Source organism: Mytilus trossulus, chromosome 3 (genome assembly GCF_036588685.1).
Source record: "Mytilus trossulus isolate FHL-02 chromosome 3, PNRI_Mtr1.1.1.hap1, whole genome shotgun sequence".
NCBI classification, from domain to species: Eukaryota; Metazoa; Mollusca; class Bivalvia; order Mytilida; family Mytilidae; genus Mytilus; species Mytilus trossulus.
The window spans coordinates 62,817,681-62,844,846 of record NC_086375.1 but is presented as its reverse complement, the minus strand read 5'-3'; the positions used below and the strand labels follow the sequence as shown (position 1 = coordinate 62,844,846).

General features: G+C 32.3%; 1 protein-coding gene across 1 annotated transcript; it reads right to left on the bottom strand.

Moving 5' to 3' along the window:
• Positions 1 to 919: 919 nt before the first annotated feature.
• On the bottom strand, positions 920 to 14,948 carry LOC134709615 (neuronal acetylcholine receptor subunit beta-3-like). The gene is made up of 6 exons (XM_063569768.1): positions 14,842 to 14,948; positions 6,746 to 6,936; positions 5,858 to 5,902; positions 4,352 to 4,476; positions 3,136 to 3,671; positions 920 to 1,943 (listed from the first exon to the last, which is right to left on the bottom strand). The coding sequence occupies exons 1-6, from the start codon at positions 14,903 to 14,905 to the stop codon at positions 1,531 to 1,533; spliced, it is 1,374 nt and encodes a 457-aa protein (XP_063425838.1). The 5' UTR covers positions 14,906 to 14,948; the 3' UTR covers positions 920 to 1,530.
• Positions 14,949 to 27,166: the final 12,218 nt, after the last annotated feature.

Sequence of the window (27,166 nt, the reverse complement as noted above, 5' to 3'; positions counted from 1 at the left end):
TTCAAGTCTGGAAATTTTTCATCATAAAAATCTGTTTATGTACATTATCATTCAAAAATTCATAAACGACTTCAAATGTTCAACGACGTTCACGTTTTCTGTGGGCTTGTATGACTTGAGTTAAACGATAAAAAATCCAAAAATTTACAGTGAATATAAATTTATTTGTTTTAATTTATATGGAGATCAAATTTAAGTTAATATTGGGTCATAAAAAAAATAGGGAAACATCATCATATTAGATAAATGATTAAAAAAGGGTAATAATTCTACAGAATAAGGGCAAGTTCATACTCCAATTACAAAACAATATTATAATATTATAATATAAATAACAATAAGTCATGCCATCAGTTGAATGTTCATAGGTTTTTTACGGCATTGATCAATCATAAAGTTAGGTGTATGCTTTCGAAAATAATACTAATATAAAAAAGAAGATGTGGTATGATTGCCAATGAGACAACTATCCACAAAAAACCAAAATGACACAGACATTAACAACTATAGGTAACCTTACGGCCTTCAACAATGAGCAAAGCCCATACCGCATAGTCAGCTATAAAAGGCCCCAACAAGACAATGTAAAACAATTCAAACGAGAAAACTAACGGCCTTATTTATTTTAAAAAAAAAAGAACGAAAAACAAATATGTAACACATAAACAAACTACAACCACTGAATTACAGGCTTCTGATTTGGGACAGGCACATACATAAATAATGTGGCGGGGTTAAACATGTTTAGCATTCCGAAAAAAGCAAATTCTAACTTATATATGTATTAGGAAATAAGCGAGAATATTTCTTGCTTATAGAAACAAGAGATTCTTGCAGCTTGAATTTTTCAACTGCCAAACATACCCCTTGATTTTACAAGTACACACCTTTTGAAAAATGAAGCGTTGGCTGAATTTGTTCTCATTAACACTCTGAAGTTTCAAAAACATTTCGCTAGGTAGTCTTTAGATAACAAAATATAAAAAAGAACAGTCCAATAAAAATCAATATTTGCCCTGTTAGGTTTTTAAAGGTTTACGGACGGCAGTTGAAGATAATAGCTCACTTAGCCTAAAGGGCTAGTTAGGGTTAAAGAAAAAGTTGAAAGCACGCTTTACATTTTGCAATTGCACTATTGAGCTGGATGCGAACAGTTAAAAATGCACACAGAATTTTTAACTGAAATACATTCGTTGCGATAGTCTGACAAAAATGCAGCTTCAAACATATTGAATCCTGTAAAAACGTTTAAAATATCAGGTTAAAAACTATGTTCATTCTGAAGTATTCAGTTACACAACAAACAGTAACAGTTATTTATTGGTTTATCTGTCCTAATGTTTTATTAGAACACATTTTAAATGGCATCCTATTTGTAAATTGAGTTTGACATCCGATATTTGATTTCATTGAAGGTAGTAAATATAAATATAGCTTTTTTATCGAAATTATCAGATCAATGTCCATTTAATTCATATTTACGACAAATATTTCAGTCTTTTTCAATAGTAATATAATAAAGACTGTCATTTAAGACGTGTAGTAATTGACAAATATTGCCAGGAACAACATCACAGTGACAATGACAATCATGGCAATGTAAATGTTAAAAAACACTTTGTCCATTATTTTGGATAGTTTTTCCCAGGTCAACTCGTTGTCCATCGAGGTAACTGCTTCAACAAATTGAGGGTGACCTTTCTTTTCTTTTTTCATATTTGCTATGGCCGTCTGTGTCAGAACTTCAACCTCGGTTTCTCTTTGACCCTCGCAACATTTACAACAACTCTCCATACCAGCAATTTTGAGAAGAAATTTCTTTGTCATGGTTTTAACCCATTGTGGTATTTCATCTTCCTTTGATTTGAAATGAAGACTGAGAACGATGATTGTAAGGATAACTGATGTGGCTCCAAGTGTTAGAATAAATACAAGGTATATAGCTGAAATATAAAATAATAAACCAGTTTTACAAAATTATAACACATTAAATAAGTTTAAATGTCTTCAATGCGTTAGTTATGGCGCTAATTATAATCATTATTACGTTGAAAAAGAAAAGGGTATTTTTTTTGTATTTACTGAATGTCTCTTTTCATTTGTAATTTCAACGGTAAAATTAATCTATATCTATATTTCATCATTGTATTGTATAACATTATTACAAACCTATATGGTCACATGGTATGTAGTTGCATTCATATCGAAATCAACAAAATTTCGAAAAAAAAGTTTTTTTTATTTATCAATTTCATTCGTCTTGGTTTAACAACACGGTCAAAAAATGAAAAGATAAAACAAGCTGATCAAAACAGTGTGCAAATTATATTTCTTGAATTTGAAATTAGTGGCTTTCAATAAACTATAATAAATACCAGGATCAGAATTGTGTACGCCAGACAAGTATTTTTTAAAACAAAATCATTTATTTTCATACAAAAATAACATTTCTGGCATTTTAATTGAATTGTTATATTGCGCGATGTCATTGTGACATAATTAACATGCTAAATTGCAAAATTATCATTTCTATGCGTCTTGAGGTACAATCAAACGTAAACAACGTTCTACGGCGTTAACGCCAAAATTGTGTAATTTCTTTATAGGAGTCCGCTATTTGTGGCTCAAGTGGTAGGTTGTTCAGTCGAGCATTTTTGTTGACTACTGTTATCCTTTTTATGAGCAAGTTGATGGTAGATCGTACAACAATGATTTAGTAGAATTACTATCAAATGATTGATGAATCTTTTTGTTTTAAAATATTAATTAAAAAAAGGGTTCCTGCTCAAATTTTTGTTGTTGGTAAAATAGATCTAAAAGAAAGATAATAAAGGGTCGCAATACCTGCATTTAAAAATTCGAAAATATGACGGATATCTGACAAGAAATATCTTCTGAAAATCTGAAGATGCTTTTTGATGATCTATTATCCCTCGCTGTCACAGTACAACATGAGTTACCGTTTTCCTTTCTGAGTTTAGATGGAACAGTGCACGTTTGATTTTCTTTTGCAAATTTAGAGAATCATCAACGTTTGTCATATATAACTCTTTTGTTAAGAAAAATTCAAGAAAAAGTAACAAAGAATACTTTAGAAATATAACTTAATATGTTAACTGCAGAAGTTTTACTTACAGAGGTAACATATATGGACAGAGGTACTTGGAATATTGTCCGAAATCATGGTCAGATATACAGCATAGGCTAATAGAACGGTCAATGAGAAACCTATTTTCTCTCCTGAATCCACCGGCAGCTTGAACACCATAGCAATTAAAACTGCCATCAATGCAACTGGGAACAAGGTGTTAATGATGTGGAACATCGGACGGCGCTGGAGCTTGATTGAATAAGTCAGACTTGAAAACGAAATTCCTCCTCTTGATTTGGAACCAGATTTGCTACTTGATGCTGAAATTAGATCCCATTCACCATTTGGTGAGTAGAAACTGAGGTCTACAGATTCAGGTCCAAAGTCTAGTGAAACTTCTCCGGAAGTATACGCCCAGGAACTTATCTTTACTGTACATTGTTGTGTGTCCAGAGGATAGTACGTGATGTCAGATTCACAGCTCACTTCGTATATGCCTGATGGATTCCAGACTATGTTTCCATTACTCACAATTCGCATTGGAATGAATTTATCATTGATAATGCCAATGTCCTTAACTCTGAAATTTTAATTTTCACATAATCGTAACATTTCAATGGGCTTTCTTTGTTAAAAAAAATAAGCTGTCAGTGATTTTCAAATGAGTAATTGTATGATCTTCAATATCTATAAATATCATTTCTGTTGCCAAATTCGATTCTTTATTTGAAAGATCGCATTTAATCAGGTGCGGTATTTATACATTTTTCATAATAACAGTGCATGATGCTGATTTTTCATCCACTTCCATCTTCGCTCTATTCACAAGTTGTTTAGAATCATGGCAATTTAGAAATTGATACACTTTTTTGTAGTCTACATAAATATCGTTACCTCAACAAACAAAAAAATCCCGAGTTTATATGTTGTACTCGTGTGTCTAAAAGACGTTTTAACAACGTTTTGTACTATTCACCTTTTCATGACAAATACAATACTAGTAACAGCTGACTTCGTTTTACATAACCTTTCATATTGATTGTTAAAGGTACTTGTGATCTTTGTTGATGTTGACCCTGCCCCTCCCCCAAACAATTCTTAGTGCAAGTTTTGCATCATTGTGATTGTGTCATCTAAAAGCATCGTATTTTATTAGTACTTGTATCATATGCTTTTACTCCTGAAATGGGAGGTCTTAACTTTTCCCTTAATCTTGCAGCATGAAATACTAGTACATCAGAGCGTTATAAATATACTAACGAGTTTTCTATGATAAGCGCTGGTCTCCAAACATATTCTTCTGTACTGAAGAGGAATTTTACATTGGTAAAGTCTTGTGAGGTAGTGGAACTGTTTGACCAGTCTAATCTGGAATCCAGCCAAACCTTAATATCGCATGAAAAACAACATTATCTACTGGACAAATGTACGAAATAACAAGTTAAAGGAAACATAACATATTGTATTTCTTTCAAAAGACACCGCTAAAAATCGTAAAAAAAATTTAAAACTGATTATGTCTTATTGTTAAACAGCCGTACTGTTCATTGAAAATATATAAATCGTAAATTTTTGACATCATTTGCGTGTTCCGTTAGTGTTCGACATAATAAACATTAAGCGTAAGGATTGGCATTGTTCCATTATTCTTATATTATTCTTATATCATACATTTATTTACCGTGCCTGAGGGAAATAGGAAGATTTGTTCACCCAAGAAAAATCATATTTCACGAGGGCATCGACCGAGGGAAATATGACTTTTCGAGGGTGAACAAATCTTCATATTTCACGAGGTCAAGGGAAATGAATGTTTTATTCCACTGCCTATGTCTTTTTTTTTTACTTCTGAATATTAAATTTACATAATTGTTTTCTTAACTGTTTTGGTTTATAACTATAAACACAACATAGACAATGATGATCAGTACCGATTTAAATTATTTAATTATTCTTTTCTAATTGTTTTTAAATTTGAAATAATTTTGTAAACAAACCCTATCAAAATATTTTATTTAAACATTAACCGCAGGTAACGTCGCACAAGGCAATCCCAAAGTTTAGAGGGGAATATGATACTCAGAAGGGAATATGAAGTTTTGTTCGACGTCACGTGTGATAGTTTCAACCAATCAAATGTTGATTTCGCTATCAAAATCAACTTGCAGTGGAATAAAAACATTTGTTACACAGCTACTTTTGCATAGGTACTATTTCTGTACCAACAATCTGTGATACTGGAAATCTACTTTTGATATTCAGTACAATTTTGTTACCTAAGAATTATTGTAATATTTAGGTAATTGTATTTGACAGTACTTGATTTGTACTTGAAATTTAAGTACTACAGATTTCTGGTTGCACGGTTACATTTTCAACATTTTGATAGTTTGTCTATTTCAAATCTCTTAAAGTTATGATGTTCCACCGTGGAATACTGTGATCATTGTTGGTATTTTTTTGTTTCAATATTTAAAGTACAAATCAAGTACTGGAAAATACAAATACCTGAATATTACAATAATTCTAAAGTCAAGAAAAAGGACTAAATATTAAAAGTAAATTTCCAGTACTACAGATTTTTACTACAGAAATAATACCAATGCAAAAGTAGCTGTGTAAAACTGAATACAATTCACTGAATTATATTTTTCGTTTTTATTTCAATTAAAGTACCGAAAACTGTCTTCTTGAATTACAAAATGTTAATAGTCAAATCAATTACTGCTATTTCATGTTGAAAACGAAACGCTTATAAATACTTACAACAGTTAGGTATCCCGATATTGATAGTGATTGGTCTTTAATATTCTAAAAATAAAGAAAAAAATATCGGCTATCGCAGAAGCTTGCCTTTCGGATTCAACAATTAAGGTGTAATACCACCAAATCATAGTACGTCCAATTGCATAAGAAAAAGGATAGAAAAAGTGTTCCCTTGAATTTGACAGCTGTATGAAATTAATCCTACATTTCATTGCAGAAAAAAATCCTGAGTCATAAGCATAAATTTTAGGTGTTTCAAAGCAACATCATTTTTATATTTGGTGTTTTTAAAAAATATTTTGGAAACTTGAGGTTACATGGTTATTAAAGCTTAAACACAGGAAAAAAGGTGTGAAATTTGATTGGTTAACTTCCAGTGATGGTTATTATCTTATACTCAATGAAATGTTATGTTAAATTTTGTCTATAGTACTTGACAGGATAAAACTTTACTCATGCCAAGTATTTCTTCATTTGAATCAAAGATAAATTCTGCACATTTTTTTGAAACAGAGACTAATTGAGGAAAACACAATGGTGATGTCACTCCTTAACGGTATTGTATTTATGGTCAAACATTACTACTTGTAAGCATTATAGATTAAGGCAACATAATATAAGTTCAGAAATAATGTTAATACAATGTAAGCTTTCAAAATAATGTTATCAAAATAAATGTAATACTTATATATAAGCATTAGATGTTAGCATTACGTAATATATTGTTAAAGGTTCCGATAAACTTCAAAATTTAATTTTTAGGTTTTTACAAATGTGTAGCTCTTTTTTTTTTATATATATATTTACAAAATATAAGTACTTAGTGTTTTACTTTGACTAGTTTCTTTCAGTGGTTTGTATTAATTGACAGTTTATGTATATATTTACCAGATCGTTGACAGTTAGAATGGTTAAACTGATAAATATTCTGACGTTCTCATGAGGTCTCTGTAACACTTCATAGCCCGTGAACAATTCACGTCTTAGTGATGTTTCTAATGATGTACTGTATTCTGGTTTATCTGGACCTGGTCCTCCTGGTCCTCCTAGTCCTGGGTCTCCTCTAATTGCTGGCAGTGCTGTAAGAAACACTTTGAAAATAATATCGAGGTTTTGATCATTATAAAATTAATTTCATCGGATTTTTAGTGTGTGTCTAATATGTCTAATACTTAAATAATTATAACTATATTCATAGAGTAGAGTGGTCTAGGGCGCTGGACACACTGCTGACGGTGTTACCAACGAAAAGTTGAAGAGCTTAAATGTTTTGGGCTAAATTTGAGACGATAGATATATATATAAATTATGGTGTTAGACCTGTAGAACAACAGATTATCCGATTGATAACGTCTGTCGTATATTTGTGTATATATTGGGACGATGTCTGGTAACAATATTCATAAAATGTATCAAATCTATTATTGAAGCACAAACACTATGTGAATAATTATTAACTTTTAAGACAAAATTTGTCAAATAACGATGCTATAGCTTAACCTCTAGAATAAGTATTTCATATTTCATTCGAGATTTCAAAGACTTACATGCCGTCACCAGGAATATATAATTATAGTTCAGTACGTCCATCCGAAGTTTACATGATAGTAAAACGGAAAACATAATTTTAGATTACGATATGGAACATAGGTAAATTTGTCTGAATCTGATCACATGATATAATACTTTGGAGCAGAAAATTAATAGCTAGAAGTTATGAGCATGCGTCAATGAGACAACATCGCAACGACAAAAAAATAACCAAAAGAAGACAGTTGTCTTTGCAAAAAATCTAGCTATAAATCGTTCGAAGTCAATAAATATTATGGATAAATTTAAAAAATAACCGAAGATTTGCAATCAACATCCAATTCTCCAAACAACGAAAAATATTATACAATATGACAATATTTGCGAAGTTCCTGATATGGGAAAGGCACATACAAATGTGGCGGTTATAAACTCGTTTTTGTTTTTGCGATGTACCCCCTCCCTCTTATTTGTCCATTTAATCTCGATCAGTGGATTAAAAAGGATACATAATATAATATACAATTAAAAACCAGTAAAGCAAGAGCTTTTGAGCAAAACGAACATGGTATAATGCATAACAAAACACAAAATAGTTGACATATTTTAGCTTATTTAAAGACACTAGTTCCGTATATACCGAGGATATCACAAGCCCAGTAGTCAGCACTTTTTGTGCTAACAAGAATTGTCATTTTAATAGTTATCTTTATAAATTTACTGTTTACAAAATTTAGAATTTTTTGAAATACTAAGGCTTTTCCACCTCAGGCATAGATAACCTTAGCTATATTTGGCAAAACTTTTAGGAATTTTGGTTCTCAATGCTCTTCAACATCGTACTTTATTTGGCCTTTTTAACTCTTTTTGGATTCGAGTGTCACTGATGAATATTTTGTAGACGAAACGCGCGTCTTGCGTATATACTAAATTTAGTCCTGGTATCTATGATGAGTTTGTATTTAAGAACTTAGTTAATAAGAATTCATTAGATATTTCACGAAGAAAATCATATAGTTACCCTCCTTTCACTGCGACAGTTTGCTCAGTTGGATGACATATCAAGTACTTAAATCTGTAGTATTTTCAAAGATAGTTAATCAATGTTAATTTACCATGAAATTTTGCGTCAATCGGAAATGTACATGGTGAGTAAATGGTCCAAATTCTATTTTTAACAAAATGAGTATTATAGAATTTTTTCCAACCAAAACAGTGATGAATTCTAAAATGAGGTTCATGAGTTTTAAAAAATTCTAAGAAATCACGAAGGGATTCACCAATATTGGCAGTATTGAAATGACAGTCAAATTGAGGTTAAATTTAAACGGAAAGGGAGAGGTTAATAACTGGATCTTCATTCAAGTATTACAGTCGAATAAAATTCCATGATATTGACAACAAAGTGTGAACAAAACAAACAGCCGTATGGGTAAAAATTGCAAAATAGGAGAAATGCAGTCAACATTGTGTTATATAATTTACCATAGTTCTAGTCACAGTTGTGTTACGTATACGACAGCGTAAAGATGTTACGAAATGGTAATGTTGACGAATTATGATTTTAGTTATCTCATTGTCAACTTCGCATTCTATGGTAGTACCATCTGACACATGATATAGCGTTTACGTATCTGAGATGATTATATATATATATACTACAGCAATTTCTCATAATTGTGGTTTAACTGAATCAATCTTATGAGGATGAACGGTTGTTGTCTTAACTTCACAATTTCTATGTTCGCTATCATTGTTTGGATGATCGTTAAAGTTGTCTAAGTTTGTCAGCTCAAGAGTTCAATTTGACTATGTTTTAGATAAAACATGTCCACTCATAACAATATGATATTAAACTTTACAGTGACTTGACTGTTGGTGTAGCTCTCCACCAATTGCAACTTATTCAAAATTCTGACCAAATTGCGATTTGATATATAAAATCAAATTGTTTAACTGGTCAGAAATTTGAACGTATTGGTGTAAAAACCCACAACCAAGGTGATAAAATATAATATACTTTAAGACTTTAACTCCACTTTAATGATGTTGTGACAAAATCAGTCTATCAGTGTGTATGGGTATATAATAGTCATTTTCATGCTGAAGGAATTGTTATCATTTTGAATTGTTATAAAAATGCCCAAACTAAGCTTTCATATAGTTTTTCTTTCTAAAAGTATTTGTTCAACATTCTGACCAGTTGAACAATTTGGTTAAATAAAACAAATTGCAATTTGGTCAAAATTTTGAATGAGCTGCAATTACTGGAGAGCAACACTAACAGTCAAGTCTCTGTAATTGATTTAGGTAAACAGTTTTTTAAGGGAAACTCTACACTAAAATTTACGAATAAAGGGACCATTTCTCATGCCCTATTGTTAATTTTCCTTTTTGGACGGTAATGTCCTTACGGCACCATCTTACGGTGTTTATATATCACACGTTCGCTATGCCCATGTCTGTTGTGAAGTTTTGGATTTCAATGAACGTAGTCTATGTAATTTGTTCGACTGTCCTACAAGTGAGAGGTTTAGCTAGCAATACAACCTAGATTTAATCCACATAATTTTCTACACAAGGAAAACATGAAATCTTATACCAAACAGATGGTTTTTTTATCTACATATATTGCAACAAAAGATAGATCTTTTACAGATACCGCCTATTTCATTTCATTCCTACTGATTTCTTAAACACTTTTGTAAAATTAGCTTGTGAAGAAGTTTGCAAAGTATGAGGGCGTGTTTAACAAATAAACAGGACAATTAACAATTAAGACATGATGGTCAAATGTTTTTATATTCAATTGTAAGACAAGCCTGTAGCTACCTATATTCTAGGTCCATTCATCAAAAAACTGTTACAAAAAAAGGTAAATTCTTGCTTGATTCTTTTATTCAAACGTCATAAACAAAAGCGCATGATTTAATTTTTTTTGCATTGTATCATGAACATGCAGTGTCTATGTTAGAATATTAACTGTATATGGTATGTGTTATTGCGTGGAAAACAGAGTCACGTGCTAAAAATATCTTGCTTGATTATATCGAATATTTGATCTTGAGTTCTTAAATAAATATTTCTTTCTTTTCTTCTTCTTTAAAGGAAATGAACAGGTTTAAATGACACTGAATTTCCAAATAAAATATATTGGGACCAATAAACATTGATTTTAATATTTGAAATGCAAACATTTTTAATGTAATGTTTCTCTGTTCGACATTGTCTGTGTACTTCCAACTTTTCCGTGACTCAATAGTATAATGTAAACACCAGAAAAGATAAATCGTCGAGTGTCTAAATACATTCATTGGCTAAAAGATATTAGATAATGGACTCATAATGAGTAGAAGAAGAGTTTTTAAAGTTAATAAAAGATATTTACTTTTGTATTGAGTAAATACAATATATTCGTAGTAAAACAAAAGCCTATCAATAAGTATGATGTTTATCATGTCGATTGAAAAGACAGTTATTTACTTTTTTCTCCAAAGTAAATACTGTATTGAAAAATATTTTAATTGGAATTAATAAAGCACCGTATGTCCGTTCTTGTCAAACTTAATCGAACAGAAACCTGTTTACTCGTTATCATTTCTTTCAGTTCATCATTTCCGTCTTTAAAATACAGTTTAAATTAAATATGGATATTTAACAGGCGCATATCCAGTTGAAATTAAACAAAAGAAATGGAACTCTTTGTTAGAGAAGGCAAAAAGCCAAATTGGTAACTGTGAATTGTTTTCATCTGTTTCTAAGGGCTTTAAAAGTTAAATACAGGTGCATAATTTAGGATTTTATGCATCGTTACCACGGCCGACTCTCGGCTAACCGAGAGATTGGTCGGTTAATCAATATTGAGTAGGCGGCTATATCGGCTATATCGGCGGTTGGTCTGTTAATCGGGTTGGCTAAATAGATATAGGAAGATTTATACACATTTTACACATTTGTATTGTTTGAAACAGTAATTGATGTAAAGGGGTAAAATTTACAGTATACCCTATCATGTATATATACCCTTATATAAGTTTGACTTGTAGCTTTCTTCGGTTATACGTTTATTAGGTGAACAAAAAACGGTCTTTAGATTTAGCAGTATAGATGTCTGACTCAGATGTTGTGCTGGTTGTCTTTGTCTTATAATACTTTTCGTAATTCTTGTTATCTTTTCCGTTAAAAGAAAATAAAATAAGGCTTTTCTACCTCAGGCATAGATGACCTTAGCTGTATTTGGCAAAACTTTTAGGAATTTTGGTCCTCAATGCTCTTCAACTTCGTACTTTGTTTGGCCTTTCTTACTTTTTTGGATTCGAGCGTCACTGATGAGTCTTTTGTAGACGAAACGCGCGTCTTGCATATTTACAAACATTTTGTCCTGGTATCTATGATGATGAGTTTATTTACAACCACTGGGTTGTGCCACTGCTGGTGGAGATTTATTTCCCCGAGGGTATCACACGCCCAGTAGTCAGCACTTTTTATGCTGACATAAATTATCATTGATATGGTTATTTTTATAAATTAACTGTTTACAAAATTTATATATTTTTTTTAAATACTAAGGCGTTTCTACCTCGGGCATAGATTACCTTACCTTTATTTGGCAAAACTTGCAGGAATTCCGGTCCTCAATGCTCTTCAACTTCGTACTTTGTCAGGATTTTTTAACTTTTTTGGATTCGTGCGTCACTGATGAGTCTTTTGTAGACGAAACGGGCGTCTGGCGTATATACAAAATTTAGTCTTGGTGTCTATGATCAGTTTATATATAATACAGTAACCGCCCTTATCCATACAGATCATGACACATATCACTATCGAAAAAGAGAGAATTTCAACATATGAGTTCAATTTCAATTTTCTTATATTCTCGCAATTTAATTTGCATATTTTAGGCTCCAAAAAAGCGATTTATATCGAGATTTTTGCACATGTACCTACATTTTCGAAAGATATCATTTATTTGAATAAAATACCCTTTGGTAAATGTTTGTGATAAAATGTAAAATACATAGAGAAGATTCATGTTCGCACTGTAAATTTTGAAAGAAAAAAAGGAAAAAAGGAATTAATGAAAGATGAAGCATGAATGAGCATGATAAATAGGATGATTGGCCACAGATATGGTAAGTTAAGTGATGAATAGACGGACGGACGAATTTGATTACAGTTTAAGCTATCTAACGGTTTTCATTAACTTGATCAATTAACGTTTTACTTTGTAATTTGAAGGATTTGATCATCTAGTTTTTAATTAAACTATTCACAAAATTAAGTGCTGGATGTAACGGATTGACTTTCAAAAGAAACTAATCTACCGATGATGAACATATCTCCAATAGTTTCCCCTGGTTATTCATCTCTACTTCACTACCTTATATTGGTATTCAATTTACAAGTTTTGACAAAAATATAGAATTATATACACTACAAAAAAGTGTTGTATATTGGCTTTAGGAATAAAGAACGTGCACATTTCTTTATTTTTGTTCACATTAGTTTAGTTTATGTGTTCTCCAGAATTGAAATGTCCAACTTTTTAATTCTCAGGCATTTACAAAAATGTTAAAGTTCATATACAACATTTTAAAAGCGAGCATTTCAACCAAATTTAAAGCCTGTTTTCGAGATTTTGTTGTTTTTGAAAAAAAACAATAGTGATGTATTACGTTTTGGACGTCCATTATCGATATATTTATTAAGAATCTCAATGGGAAGAGGTTAATATGTGGCTGTGATTCGTCCAAATATTTTCGCACATTGTTTAAATTCGGAAAGAAGGTTTAAATTTTCAAATTTCATTAAAGAATTAATTTTGTAACGAATTTATCAGTGAAAACAACACAAGAGCAAACAGTTTCTGAATTTGTATCATTTTGCATGTTAAAAATCGGAAATTGTACGAGATGACGGTCAATTGGTTCACAAAATATTCTCGCTCCTATCATGGAAGTATTATAATACTACAATGCCGCTATCTATAGGCGAACATTCGCAAATGAGAAATTTAGAAACTTAAACTCTATTTATAGGGGAAAATGAATGCAAGATTTCAAAAGTGTTCCTTCATTTTATTAGCCAGATTAAAAACGTCAAGTAGAAAACAAATTGTATACATATCCATTTGTATTTGTAGTATTTATATTTTTATCCACCTGATGTGTTAAGCCTTTTTCAACCGATTTTTATCCATCTGATGACTTATCCTTTTTCAACTGATTTTTATAGTTCGTTCTTATGTTGTACTGTTAGACCACTGTCCTAGGTAAGGGGGAGCGTTGGGATCCCGCTAACATGTCTAATCCCGCCACATTCTTTATATATGTGTCTGTCCCAAATCAGGAGCCTGTAATTCAGTTCTGTGGATATATTTTTATTGAATGTTATAAAACATTGTAATTTTCGTCTTTTCCTCCTGTCAGCTAAAGTTTTCCACCCAACTTCCTCATACATATTTTCTTCAGATTTGGTAAATAAATGGCGAACCAGTAACTATCCTGGTAGCTTCTAGCTGCAGACTTTAAAGTTTATTAGCATATCCTATCCCACAATTATCACAAACCTCAGTTGCATATTCAAAAATTGGTCTTATAAATACTATACAGAGTTTTTTCTAAATTTTTCCTACAAAGAATTGCTCCCATGCAGTATGGAGCACCCTATTAGTCTTACACAGACGAAATACATTTGTTGTTTATTTTAAAATATTATTGATTAATATTGCTATTTCAGTGTCTTTGACCCAAACTCATTATTATCATTTAATCTAAAAAAAAAACAATGATAATGAATCGTATTTTTCAGCGTGCATGGCACAGTTTCGGATTTATATTCAATAGTAACTCAAGTGAAAGTCAAAGATTCGTGCAAAAAAAACGCAGAAAATATATAAACACAAAAATACACGATTTAAGATCAACCCTTTCAATGGAAATTGACACCATTGGACTATGTTTGATATGTGACAATTTACACACACTATTTTGTCTTAAAAAGATAAATTGTGAAAGTGTAAAAAAAAACAATAGCAGACCAATGATACATCTACCAAATGACGCATGTCCCAGAGGCAGTTAATCATATTAAATTGTCCTTCCTTCTCAAGAAAATTACACGAGTCAAAAATTGGGGAACAATAGATGCATTGGATGTTATAGTATCAAAAGGTTCTCCGAAAGAACCACAAACTTTAACATTGAGAAATTCCGATATGATCGAGATTTGAAGACAAACGAAAGCCTGCGGAATATTCTGTGTTTTTTTTCTATTGGGAAGGGGGAGAGGGTCTCGAAAAACTTTTTTTTTAATACATAAACAGAAAAATAACCGTCGAAAATAAATTGAATGAAAAAAAAATTAGCTGTCTCAAAAAAGTAAAAATTCGTGAATTTGTTATTTTTATTTTCTTTCACTGTGAAAATTTGTAAATGAAGTGCATATAGACTTACCTATCAGAGTTATTAATAATATCAATTTTGTCAATGTCATTATGTGCAATCTATCACATTTCATATATTTTAAACTACGCGGAAAGAAATAGTTTCAGATGTGAAACGATACCCTTTTAAATATGGTTTAAATCACGTGATTACAAAGAGTTTTTTTCATTAATGGTGTTTAATTATCGATATAGTTTAATGTTTACCTTTTTATTAATCTTTTAGGTAAATTTTATAATTAATAACACTTCACCTATTCACTTCATAAAATAAGGATGATTCTTTACATAGTGTCCACTATGACTACCGGTGCAGAAATCCATTAAGACCCTTTGTATTGTATTTTATCATTAGAGAATTGTTGCACTTGTTATCATGATTTAGATTGCTTTGGACAAATAAAACACGAAGTTGAATTAATTCCGATTTGATTACCTTAATATTTGTAAATTCAATCTATGGAAATTGCGAATCGAGAAATCCGTTTCTTATGTAGAGTAGCGATATTTTCTTTTGTAAATGAGATGCATTGTTGGGAAATCTCGGACGAATGTTGATATTGTAGGAATGAAAGAAAATTCCTCGTAAAAAACTGGTTTATTCTTTTTATAACATAGCCATTTTAAACAGGACAAACTTATTTTCAACTTGCCATGTATTTTGAACATGTTACATAAAGTATTTTGTATTTATACGAGTAAATATACATCTGAATTTAATCTAATCTATTAAGCATTGTGCTTAGGATTTAAACACCATTTATATAGTTTACATAGTAAGGATGTTGGAAATTGTTTGGACGTGTTCATTTGATAGATCTTATGTCGATGCCACCAATTAGAACGAAAATTTGGGTCTTCCCATATAAAAAAGAATAACAAAAATAACAAATTCAAAGGCAAATTCAAAAAGGTAATGTCCATAAAAACTGACCAAATCAAACGCTATCAATAAACGGAACAAGTGAAAAACTCTGCCCCACATAACGTTTGTGTGATACAAATAAAAAAATCATGTTTGAAGAACAATTAAGAATTTAGAAAGATGTCTCAAAAGTTCATTTCGGTAGTAAGCAGTTGGATAAAACTGCTACGTGATATAAAATAAAACGTATAGTTACAATAAAAAAATACCGCAACTTCATAATATAATTATTAGCATTTAATTACTATTTAACAAAAGAAAAACTTAGCAGTACATTTTTACAAGGACACGAACTTTACTCTTACTTTGATATTAAGTATATTTCAAGACTTAATTTCTTTTATATTTTACTGATCGGTTGATATTTCATATGTCCAAAAAAGAAAGCTGACCTTGTTACTAGTTTAACGGGTCCATTTGAGTTTTTTTCTCCTCCTTTAAAACGACCTTGAAAGGCTGGTTATAATCGATTTCACACTCTTTTACATTAAACTCTCCTGTTTGTCGCGTAAATTCATTTCGGACTGAACATATTTATATATTTAAATATGTTTTCTTTTCGGCAAACAATATCCTTTTCCCAACGGAGTGTCTGCATGTTTACAATTTCATAAAATCAGGTTCATCCCACATTTTTCTTTCTGTAAATGTCCTGTGCCAAGTCAGGAATATTGCAGTTATTATCAAATAGTCCGTTTTTATGTATATTGGCGTTTGTTTTTGTTGCAGTTCAGTTTTTTTGTTGTTCCGTTGATTTCCTCTTAAGTTGATGCGTTTCCCTCGGTTTTAGTTTGTTACCCAGATTTGTTTTCGCTTAATCGATTTATGACTATTAAACAGCGATACACTACTGTTGTCTTTAATCATACAAGAAAATATCGCGACTCCCAATAAGAAACGATTTATCGATTCGCACTTTCCATAGCCTGTTAGTTGGCTATTGCGTTTTGCTTTAGGTACAACAAAAAGTTATATTCTAGAAGTGTTTACAAAATTATTACATTTTTATAGTTGAAATATTATTTCACATTAACTAATAAGTTGTGATATGTTTTTTGTACATAGACTTAATATTTTGAAGCACATTGCTATCAGAATAAGTCTCGTGAAACAGTAGGATAATTATTATACTTAACTATTTGTTTTTAATCATTACCTTTCATGTAAATCATCTTTATTTAAATAGTACTGTAATGATACAATTTATCAGAAAACAAATCCATATTGATTAAAAATAAGCTGAACCTGAATTTCAACCTTTGAAAGTCAATCAAATCATAGATGAGAACATTCATTACAACCAATCTTCTTTTTCTAGTGTAATTTGTAATGTAATGTTTCCAAAATCGACATGAATATTTCTGCAAATACTAATTGTGGATTTTGTGCCTTCTTTGTAGCTTACATAATGCTTTTCTATGGTGACCGGATGCGGCCATTTCACCTTTTCGTGTTTTTGCGTTTTCTCCTTTCACTTTGCAAACACGAAATCGAGAAATCGTGAAATCGAGAAATTGAGAAATCGAGAAAGCGCAATCGAGAAATCGAGAAAACGAAATCGAGAAATGAGAAATGAGGAAATCGGGAAAGCAAAAAAGCGAAAACGCGAAATCGAGAAATCAAGTAAGAAAAAACGCGAAAGCGAAAAATGAAAATGAAATTGATTTCTCAATTTCGTGTTTTCGCTTTCCCGATTTCTCGATTTCACGTTTTCGCTTTTTCGCTTTTTTTATTTCGCGATTTACCGATTTCTCGCTTTCTCGTTTTCCCGATTTCCTGATTTCTCGATTTCTCGATTTCTTGATTATCCGATTTCTCGATTTTTCGATTTCGCAATTTCGCATTTGCAAAGTGAAAGGAGAAAACGCGAAAAGGTGAAATGACCGCATCCGGCCATTATCACTTTCACGCGAAATAGGGAAATCGGGAAATAGAGAAATCGAGAAAGCGAAATCGAGAAATCGAGAAAAACAGGAAATCGAAAAGGTGAAATGGCCGCATCCGGCCACCAAACCAAACCGACCAGTCTTTTTGTTTTTTCTTAATGCAGCGTGCCTAGCGTTGAAACAGAATATACCAACTTTAAAGTCCAGTTTGACTCTGTTGATCGTCAAACACTGAGAACATCCTTCACCGAGGCCAACGAACTACCACAGAGCCAGGTAGACGGTTTAAAGGATGCTTGAATATACCATGAAACATGTCAATAAAATGTCTTAACACGTGACAGAGACAAAATCCCTTTGATCTTACTGTGGCATAATCTGGATAATGCACAGGTCAGGTGTGCATCAACTACTTCATTTATTGCACAGGTCACGTGTACTTCACGTCCTTGACAGATGTTTGTTATACAGTTATTTACGATTGTTGATTCCATTGCTACTACAGATATTTGTCTTTCTCCATTTTGTTAGAAATATCAAGTGGGTAAATATATCTATACTCGGACATAAAAATCAGTCACTTGATATAACATCAGAATAGAAAACATACAAAACAAATGTAGTAGCATTACAATCAACAAAATGCAAGTCTAAATAATACCTCTTCCTATTAGTGTCTGACTTCTACGTCGTTCGGGTTATTGGGTCATCTCGTGCTGTGTAAATTAAATGACATATACCTACTTGCTTGGTCAATAACTATACCTTAGTGACCCATTTTGTATTTTCTTTGTAACGGGTAGACATATTTTTATACTTACTTTTTTAAAAAATTTTAAATTTTACTATTGGAAGTTGACCTTGAAATACATTTTTAGACCGATATAAAACCAATATGATGAAAATGAATAATAAGCTTGACAGCAAAGATGCACAAAGAAGAATTAAGATCAAGAAAATTATAAGATGCTGATCATGCATTTGAAAAGACTGGAAAGCAGTATTTCTCAGACCGAAAGAAACATTCATAAAATGTAAGTTTTTATATCACTGCATATTAAACTGCACTTCCATATGACCAGTACACATAGCCCTTTAAAAAAAAATAACATTCTCTCTCTCTTTCACTCTCTCGCAAACTTACTTCTTTACATTGTTTACGGTCATAAACTCATCATAGATATCAGGACTAAATTTCATATATACGCCATTTAACGTCCACAAAAGACTCATCAGTGACGCTCGAATCCCAAAAAGTTATAAAAAAAAAAAAAAAAAAAAAAGAAAAAAAAAAAAAGCCAAATAAAGTACGAAGATGAAAAGCAATGAGATCCAAAATTCCTAAAAGTTTTGCCTAATACAACTAAGGTAACCTATGCCTGAGGTAGAAAAGCCTTAGTATTTCAAAAATTCTAAATTTGTTAACAGTTAATCTTTAAATACCACTCTAAACATTACCCTCATCTTCTCATTTTTTTCGTTTTTATCTCTTATAGAACATACACCTTTATATGCCACTCTCATTAATTACCCCACCATCTCAATTCTTCTTATTTCTCCCTCCCTCTATTTCTCTCTTATCAATACCAATGATAGCCACGTTTATTAGCCTAGTCTATGTGTTAGATGACCTGTTAGTTGATGAAAATTATCAATAATACTCTTACTATAAATATTATTGGCTAAATACGGTCTGGTAAGTCGGTACCCAGCCAAAACATATCATCTTGTCAAAACAAAATTAGACGCCATTTTTGTCAACATAGATCGATCCGTTCATCAACAAACCACTATCGTATCTAATGACAGAGAAAGTAAAGAATAAATTAAATAAGTTCTTAGGCAAAACAAGACTTATTACAGAAGGAAAAAGAAAATTACAACCTGTTGTGCTGACTGATAGCAAAGGCAGCATTAACCACCATGTAGCACACAACGCTGAACGAGACATCATTTGGTGGACTAAAAATGGATCCAAATTAGAACAAAGCACTAATTGGCCAAAGAAAAACATCGCAAGCAAAATTATAAGACGCGGCAACATTTGGCTATATGCATGGCTTGAAACATGCAATTTAACAACTAATCCCAAAAGATATATATCAATTACAAAAGACGACGAAGAAGTAAACAACATCATTGAGAAATACGAAGAGATAATCAAAATAATAGATAAATATCCAGGATCAAAAATCACTATCCTTGAAACACCTATTTATTCTATTTAATACTGGAACACTAAACGGGGTCACAAACATTCAGACACCTTTGAAGAGCAAGATAGAGACAGCTATACACATTAGACGGAATAATACGTGAAATAAACAAACGTATAGGTAGCCACTCACCTGAATTTTCCTAAAATATAAGCAACACCAGTAAATACCGCTGTGGAAAAGACAGGAAACTTAAAACAACGAGAAACTACGAGTTTGGACTGTTTCAAGACGGAATTCACCCAGGCGAACTACTAGCCAAAAAATGGTTAAAAAAGATATCAGAACAGACAAATAGAGACTGGTGGGAAGTTTTACACAACCACCTTTAAAATAAACTCATTGCAGGCAGAGATTTAGTCAGCGTGGGTTTCCACTTTGCACTAAATCCCTATGTTTGCAGTGACACTTATTTTATTATATGTACTACTCACCATACCAATACAACACAGTAAATCATGGACACACAAACAACTAGTCCAACAATTACCAAATGCTAAACTACACCCAGCCGGTAGAAGACCAATTTGACTACCTATCTGTAACACCAAAAGCAAGTATTTGCTCCTATTGTTGATAACTCTAAGTGGAGACATTGAAGTAAACCCAGTATCGCCAAAAAAAAAGAAGAAAGTGTATATCCCTGTGGTCTATGTGTGCATCCAGTCACATGGAACTGTCGAGGAGTGTGCTGCGAAGGGTGCAACATCTGGCACCACAACTCTTGTATAGAACTATGCTCAAAGATTATGAACTCCTAGAAAAATCCAATGTACAGTGGATATGCTGTAAATGTGAAGGCATGAACATAAGCGCATTCACCTTAAGAAGCTATGAATTAGAAACATCAAACACATACTAACAAATAACAGGATTAGACTTCACCATGGACTCAACACCATCAGTCTTCAGTCCACTGAAATCAAGTAACCCAAAGAGTGGAAATATATCATAACACAGCAAGACATGATCATCCATTAACCAAAGGGAATCACGTCTCAGAAGTAATCCTTACGAGATACCAGCAAAATCAAACCTCCGCATCATGACAATTAACTGCAGGAGTATAAAATATATAAAAAAAACCAACAGGAATTTGAAACAGCACTCCACTTCTTGAAAAACAGACATAGAATGCGCCACCGAATCATGACTAAAAGGAATAAAACCAGGATCAAACCCAACAAAAGACGCCACAATGGAAATTGACATATTTCCATCAAATTACAATGTTTACAGAAACAACAGAAGGACCCTTGGAGAGGGCGCATTTGTACTTGTTTAGAAATCCATCATGTCAGTCGAACAAACATCCTCAATCACTGACGGAGAAATTGAATGGATAAATATCGAAATAAAAACAACAAAGACTTGCTAGTTGGATCTTTTTACATGCCACATTGAGATAAAAAAAACACCGAAATGAACTGCAAAAGTCACACGAGAAGGCCAGAACTAATGGAAACACCAATGTCATACTATCAGGAGATTTCAACTGCCTGAGGCTGACATCATATGGACTAGTTGATATAGCGGAAACATACAACCTGACACAAATACACACTATGCCAACTCGTGAAGGAAACCTCCTAGATTTTGTATTTGTTACAAACCCAACTCAAGTGAAGTCCTCAAATAACGTGCCAGGTATATCAGACCATGATATTATCATCAACGACCTGGAAACAAAAGTACACAATCAAAAAAGCTTACTAAAAAAATGTTATATATGCAAGAAGGCTAAATGGGACCAAATTAGCATTGACATTAAACACACCCTAGAAGAGGTCAAAGAAAAGCATCATCAAGGAGCTGAGGTACATCAACTTTAGGACACATTCAAAAGTCAGCTACAAAAAACAATAAATACAAATATTCCAAATAAAGAAATAAGATCAAGAAATAATATCCCATGGATCAAACACAAACAGAGGAAAATGCTTAAGAAAAAACAGAGGCTATACAAACAAGCCAGAAAAACAAACAAATGGTCAAATTATAGGTCTTTTCAAAAAGAATGTAAGAAACAACTGAGGAAAGCAGAATATGAATACGTCAACCAAAACATCTTTGAGGGCCTAAACAACAATGACACAAAGCCGTTTTGGAAGTACATTAAACCCAAACGCCAGGACTCAGGGGGAATAGCACCATTAAAAATGGAACTAGTCTTGTCAGTGATAGTAAGGAGAAAGCTGAACTCCTACTAGAACAAATCAAGTTCGTATTCACAAAAACAACAGACACAAACCTACCAATAACAAGAATACGAGCTAAAATCAACATAGCACCATAAACGACCGACAAAAAGGGACTGGAAAAACTATTGAAAAAACACCAACCCAAACAAAGTCTATGGACCAGACAACATCCCAAACCGCATACTGAAGGAATGTGCTGAACAACTAGCACCCATCCTGCAAATGGTAAAGTTATGCTCGCTGGACACAGGTGAACTACCAAAAGACTGTAGAGACGCGAACAAATCCAGTATTTTCAAAAAAGGAGACAAACATCTAGCAGAAAACTACAGACCTGTATCATTAACATCTGTCATCAGCAAATTTTAGAACACATCGTATGCAGGCACATCCTAAAACATCTGGAAAAAACCAAAATCCTTACCAATTTAAACCACGGCTTCAGTTCAGGATACTCATGTGAAAACCAACTCATAACCACCATCAACGACTTCCTACAAGAACAAGAAAAGTTACACCAAATCGACGTAGGCATATTAGATTTCTCAAAAGCTTTCGACACAGTACCTAACAACAAATTATTACATAAGTTAGATCAATATGGAATTAAAGGAAACACACTCAAATGGCTCAAGAACTTCCTAACTGCAAGATCGATGCGAATCATCGTAGAGGGCAAATCATCTAGCGAAACAACAGTTGATTCTGGGGTCTACCAGGGCACAGTCTGTGGACCAATCCTATTCCTGTGACACATCAATGATCTACCAGACAGTGTAACATTATCAGTAAGACTTTTTGCCGACGATTGCCTACTATACAGAACAATTAAAAATAGCCAAGACCAACAAAAACTACAAACAGATTTGAAACAACTAGAAATCTGGGCCGACAAATGGGGAATGCGTTTCAATGCCATAAAGTGCTTTGTTCTATCCATAAACTAAAAAGCAGACAAATTCTACACACTTAACAAACACATCCTACAAGAGGTACAAGTAAACCCGTACTTGGTGCTCCAAATCTCAAACGACCTGAAATGGAGTTTCCACATTAAAACATCAGTAAGAAAGCTAATGCTACCTTAGGCTTTTATAGGAGCAACTTGAGGAACGTATCAGAGGCATACAAATCCCTAGTTAGATCTACAATGGAATATGGCACAACAATCTGGAACCCATATATGAAAGGAGATATTGACAAATTAGCACGTATCCAAAACAGACGCATATTATTCATTAAGAAAAATTACAGGAGTCGAGAAACAAGCTCCATAACAAACATGAGACGACAACTTGAAATGGAGACGCTAGAGGAAAGAAGACACAGCCTCCGTCTTATTCTGATTTACAAGGTGGTTGAGGATCTGGTGCCGGCTCTGCCAGCCGACAATGTTTTCAAACCAGCACGACCTAAACGAACGATAAAAGCCAAAACGTATTCAAAATTGTTATACTGACAATTTTTGTAACAAACCTAGGGTTGTAATAAAACTGTTCAACTCATTCAGTTGTTCAGGAGGAGTGGAAGCAGTGCAACATCAGTGTGAAGAAACACTAAGATTTGTAATAGATAACAATAGTTTTTAATTCAGTCGTATTTTGACTTCTTCTTTCAATATAATAAACATCAAATACACATTCATCTTTCAACAAATAAAACAATAAATCGGATGGTCAAAATAAAAGGTAGTTGACGGTTCAAAGGATTGATTCAGAATGCCATGTTTATCTCAGGCTCCTATGTATGTCTTTTGGGACAAACGATGACGTAAGAGTAAACATCAAATCATCCAATCAAAAGCAACGTTTCTTTCGTCTTTCGGCTAGAAACGTTTATAAAGACAAACATAATTCGTTATTCTTATATAAAGCTTAAGAAACATTATTAAGTTGTCCTAACTTTGTCCTTTTTGTCCGAATTATATTTAAACGCGTATAAAACTAAAAGGACGTTTCTACATAATGCTATTTCTAAACGGACAGTAAATTCCTTTCCCAGTACAGCGTTTGAACTTACATAACCTTACGCATTAGATTTAATGCTTAAATGAGATCAATGAAAACCCTGTTCTATCATAAATAAAGACAATGTTAACGAAAAGGGAGGCACAAACATAATAAATACGCAATTTATCCGTACTGGCAATCTGTTAACACAAACAAATATAATATGAAATCGCAATGTAATAGTACAGAACGGTGTCATGGCGGGTGTAAACAAAAAATTTCTAAATAAATCACTATATAACGGGATTATCAAAGTATTACAAAGATAAACATTATCAAGATATACATATAAAACTTGCCCTTATCGCTTGCAAAGTACAAATGGTTAAAATCATGTGTATAAAAGTCAATGAATTTATCAGTGTTTGTGCAATCCCCAGAAGTTGACCGTCCGGCAATGTTCAAATAAATATATGTTATATACAATAAATAAATAAATTAATAGGTTAAATAATAACAAATATCAGTCCAGATTTGTCACAATATTATCGAACGGCAAGTCATCAATAACACCAGAGGACCAAAAGTTATATGCAACTATTACAGTCATTATAACGTTCGATAACTCTGCATGTTACTGGTTCAATTAGGATCATGTAAAATTTACTGGTTACCTGATGAATGATTTAAAGAAAATTGAAAAATATATTTATTTCACCTTGGCTTATATCCATTCGAGGTCTCCTTTTATAAATATAAAATATTATCGAATGCATTTCATTGGTAATCAGACAACATTAACCTGCCTAGGTATTGTCAAAACTTACAACTACATACTAGGTATTGTCAAAACTTACTTCGTGATTAGGTGCCATGTTTGTTTTCTTTGATCGCGTTGATGTTATGACTTAATTAATATCTCCTTAATCTAGATATGTCTCTGGCTATTGTTATAGTGACAACAACGTGTCATATTTAATTGCAATATAAACAGTGAAATTAAATTGAATGTATGTACATGGACAAAATAAGTGTCGAACATCCTCTACGTTTGAAAATTATTTGGTCGCCTTTTTTTCATTTTTTTTAAAAATAACAACAGCATGTTTAAGCCTAATCAGAAGGAACCAATGTTCGATTATATGCTGCAATAAGGTAAAACAATGACTTAAAACGCAAGCATCCAACAGTTATTTGATTTTCATTGTAAAAATCTTATAAATTATTAAATATTTTTACCATGTCGCCCCACGCTGTCAAGGTAAACGGACAGAAAGTCACAGGACAAAAAGTCACAGGACATAAAGTCACAAATTTGGTAGGCCAAAAAGTCACAGGACAAAAAGTCACAAATAATTTGTTGACAATTGTTTGAATATATAAGAGAAATATCTTGAAATATTTACTTTTTAATACATATATTCATATTAAAGTTTAGGAAATGTGTCATTATACTTGAAAAATCAAGATTTATTTAATCTTAATCATGCAAAAGATATATTTCTTGGCACCATGAAGCCATTTAAGTGCCAAACCAGTTTGACATTTTGGTTTTTTAACAATTATTTGATCATCTTTGACATATTTTTGATAATTTTGTTTACAAAGTTGGTTTTTATTCAATAGTTTAAGAAAAATACAAAAATATTTTTGTAGAAATAAGCAGTTTTTATTCAAAGAAAATAATGAATTGTGACTTTTTGTCCGGTGACTTTTTGTCCGTGACTTTTTGTCTGTGACTTTTTGTCCTGTGACTTTCTGTCCTACATTCGCTGTCAATGCGGTCGCCATCTTGAAAAATAATACCAGATTTTCTGAAAATAGCTTGTTTTTAACTCAATTTGGAAGGGACATGATAGAAAATTAAACTATTCCATGTACGATATTTCAAATATTTATGAATAAAATAATAAGCACATATTCTCACAATTATTCCATCTGTTTACATTACAATTTAAGGTTAAACACGACAGAAAATCCAATATTTATCGTAGTTGTATGATTTCATAGTGTGAACTATCGAGGCAACAAGACAAATTTTCAAAAGCATTTACAAGGGAGAAGATCAAAATTTAAACTTTTCCAAAAGGCATATTTATATTTCTAAATATATGAGGATTTTTTTTATATTCCAACACTTTTTGAATCATGAACTAAAAGTATTGTATTTCATAAGGTCCCTGTGCATTTCTATACATTTTATTTGGGCTTAGTACGGCTGATGTGTGACGTCACCAAAGTCACGTGATTACTGTTATAGTTGAATATGACCAAATAGCAACAAACCACAGTATAAACATTCATTTTTTTTGTGGAAACAGCTATTCACTGGAACCAACTACCAGATAAAGTTGTGCATGCAGGTTCTGTAGAGGCGGTTAAGACCGCTCGGTAAGAACACCGCCCATAACAACGGCGCTCTTCTCCAACGTGTATAAAAGCTTAAACAGGATTCTATACGTACCACTACAGATATAGATCCATACTATCATTATATGATAGACAATTAAAAAATAGGAAGAATACAGCATCAATGTCCAACCCTTACACTATACAGAAACTATAAAATATACATGGCCAACGCCAGGAAGCGTTTAAATAGTACAATTTACACTTAGTTTATGTTTTTTTAGCCAAAAAAAGGTTCCAAAAATGTTTCACATGGCTTAGCTCGGCGAATTTTAAACCTTCGCCCCCCCCCCCTTTCCAAGATCCAGGATCCGCCCTTGACTTGTCCATTAATTTGTCAACAACAGTATTGGACTTCTTGTTGCAGTTTTATATTTTCTGTGGTTTTTTTTGCACTATACGCATGTAGTTTGTTTGTCTGTCATTGTTTTTTTCTTTTTTAGCCATGGCGTTGTCAATCTATTTTTGAATTATGGGTTTGAACGTCAGTCTCCTATATTTCGCATCTCTTTAAATTGTTAATTAAACAGTAATTAAGCTTAAATAAAGAGTAATTACATTTATGTTTATGTACACAGAAGTCTTGATTAACAAACAAAGAAGAGTTCACGGCTTTGGTGATTTATTAATCCATAAAAGAGTTGGTCCGGTTACAAACACCGTTAAAAACATTCTTATCAGTTCCGTAGTGTTTACCGGTGTCGACCTATTCTCATATTTAAAAAAAAAATACTATTCCTTCTATTCCC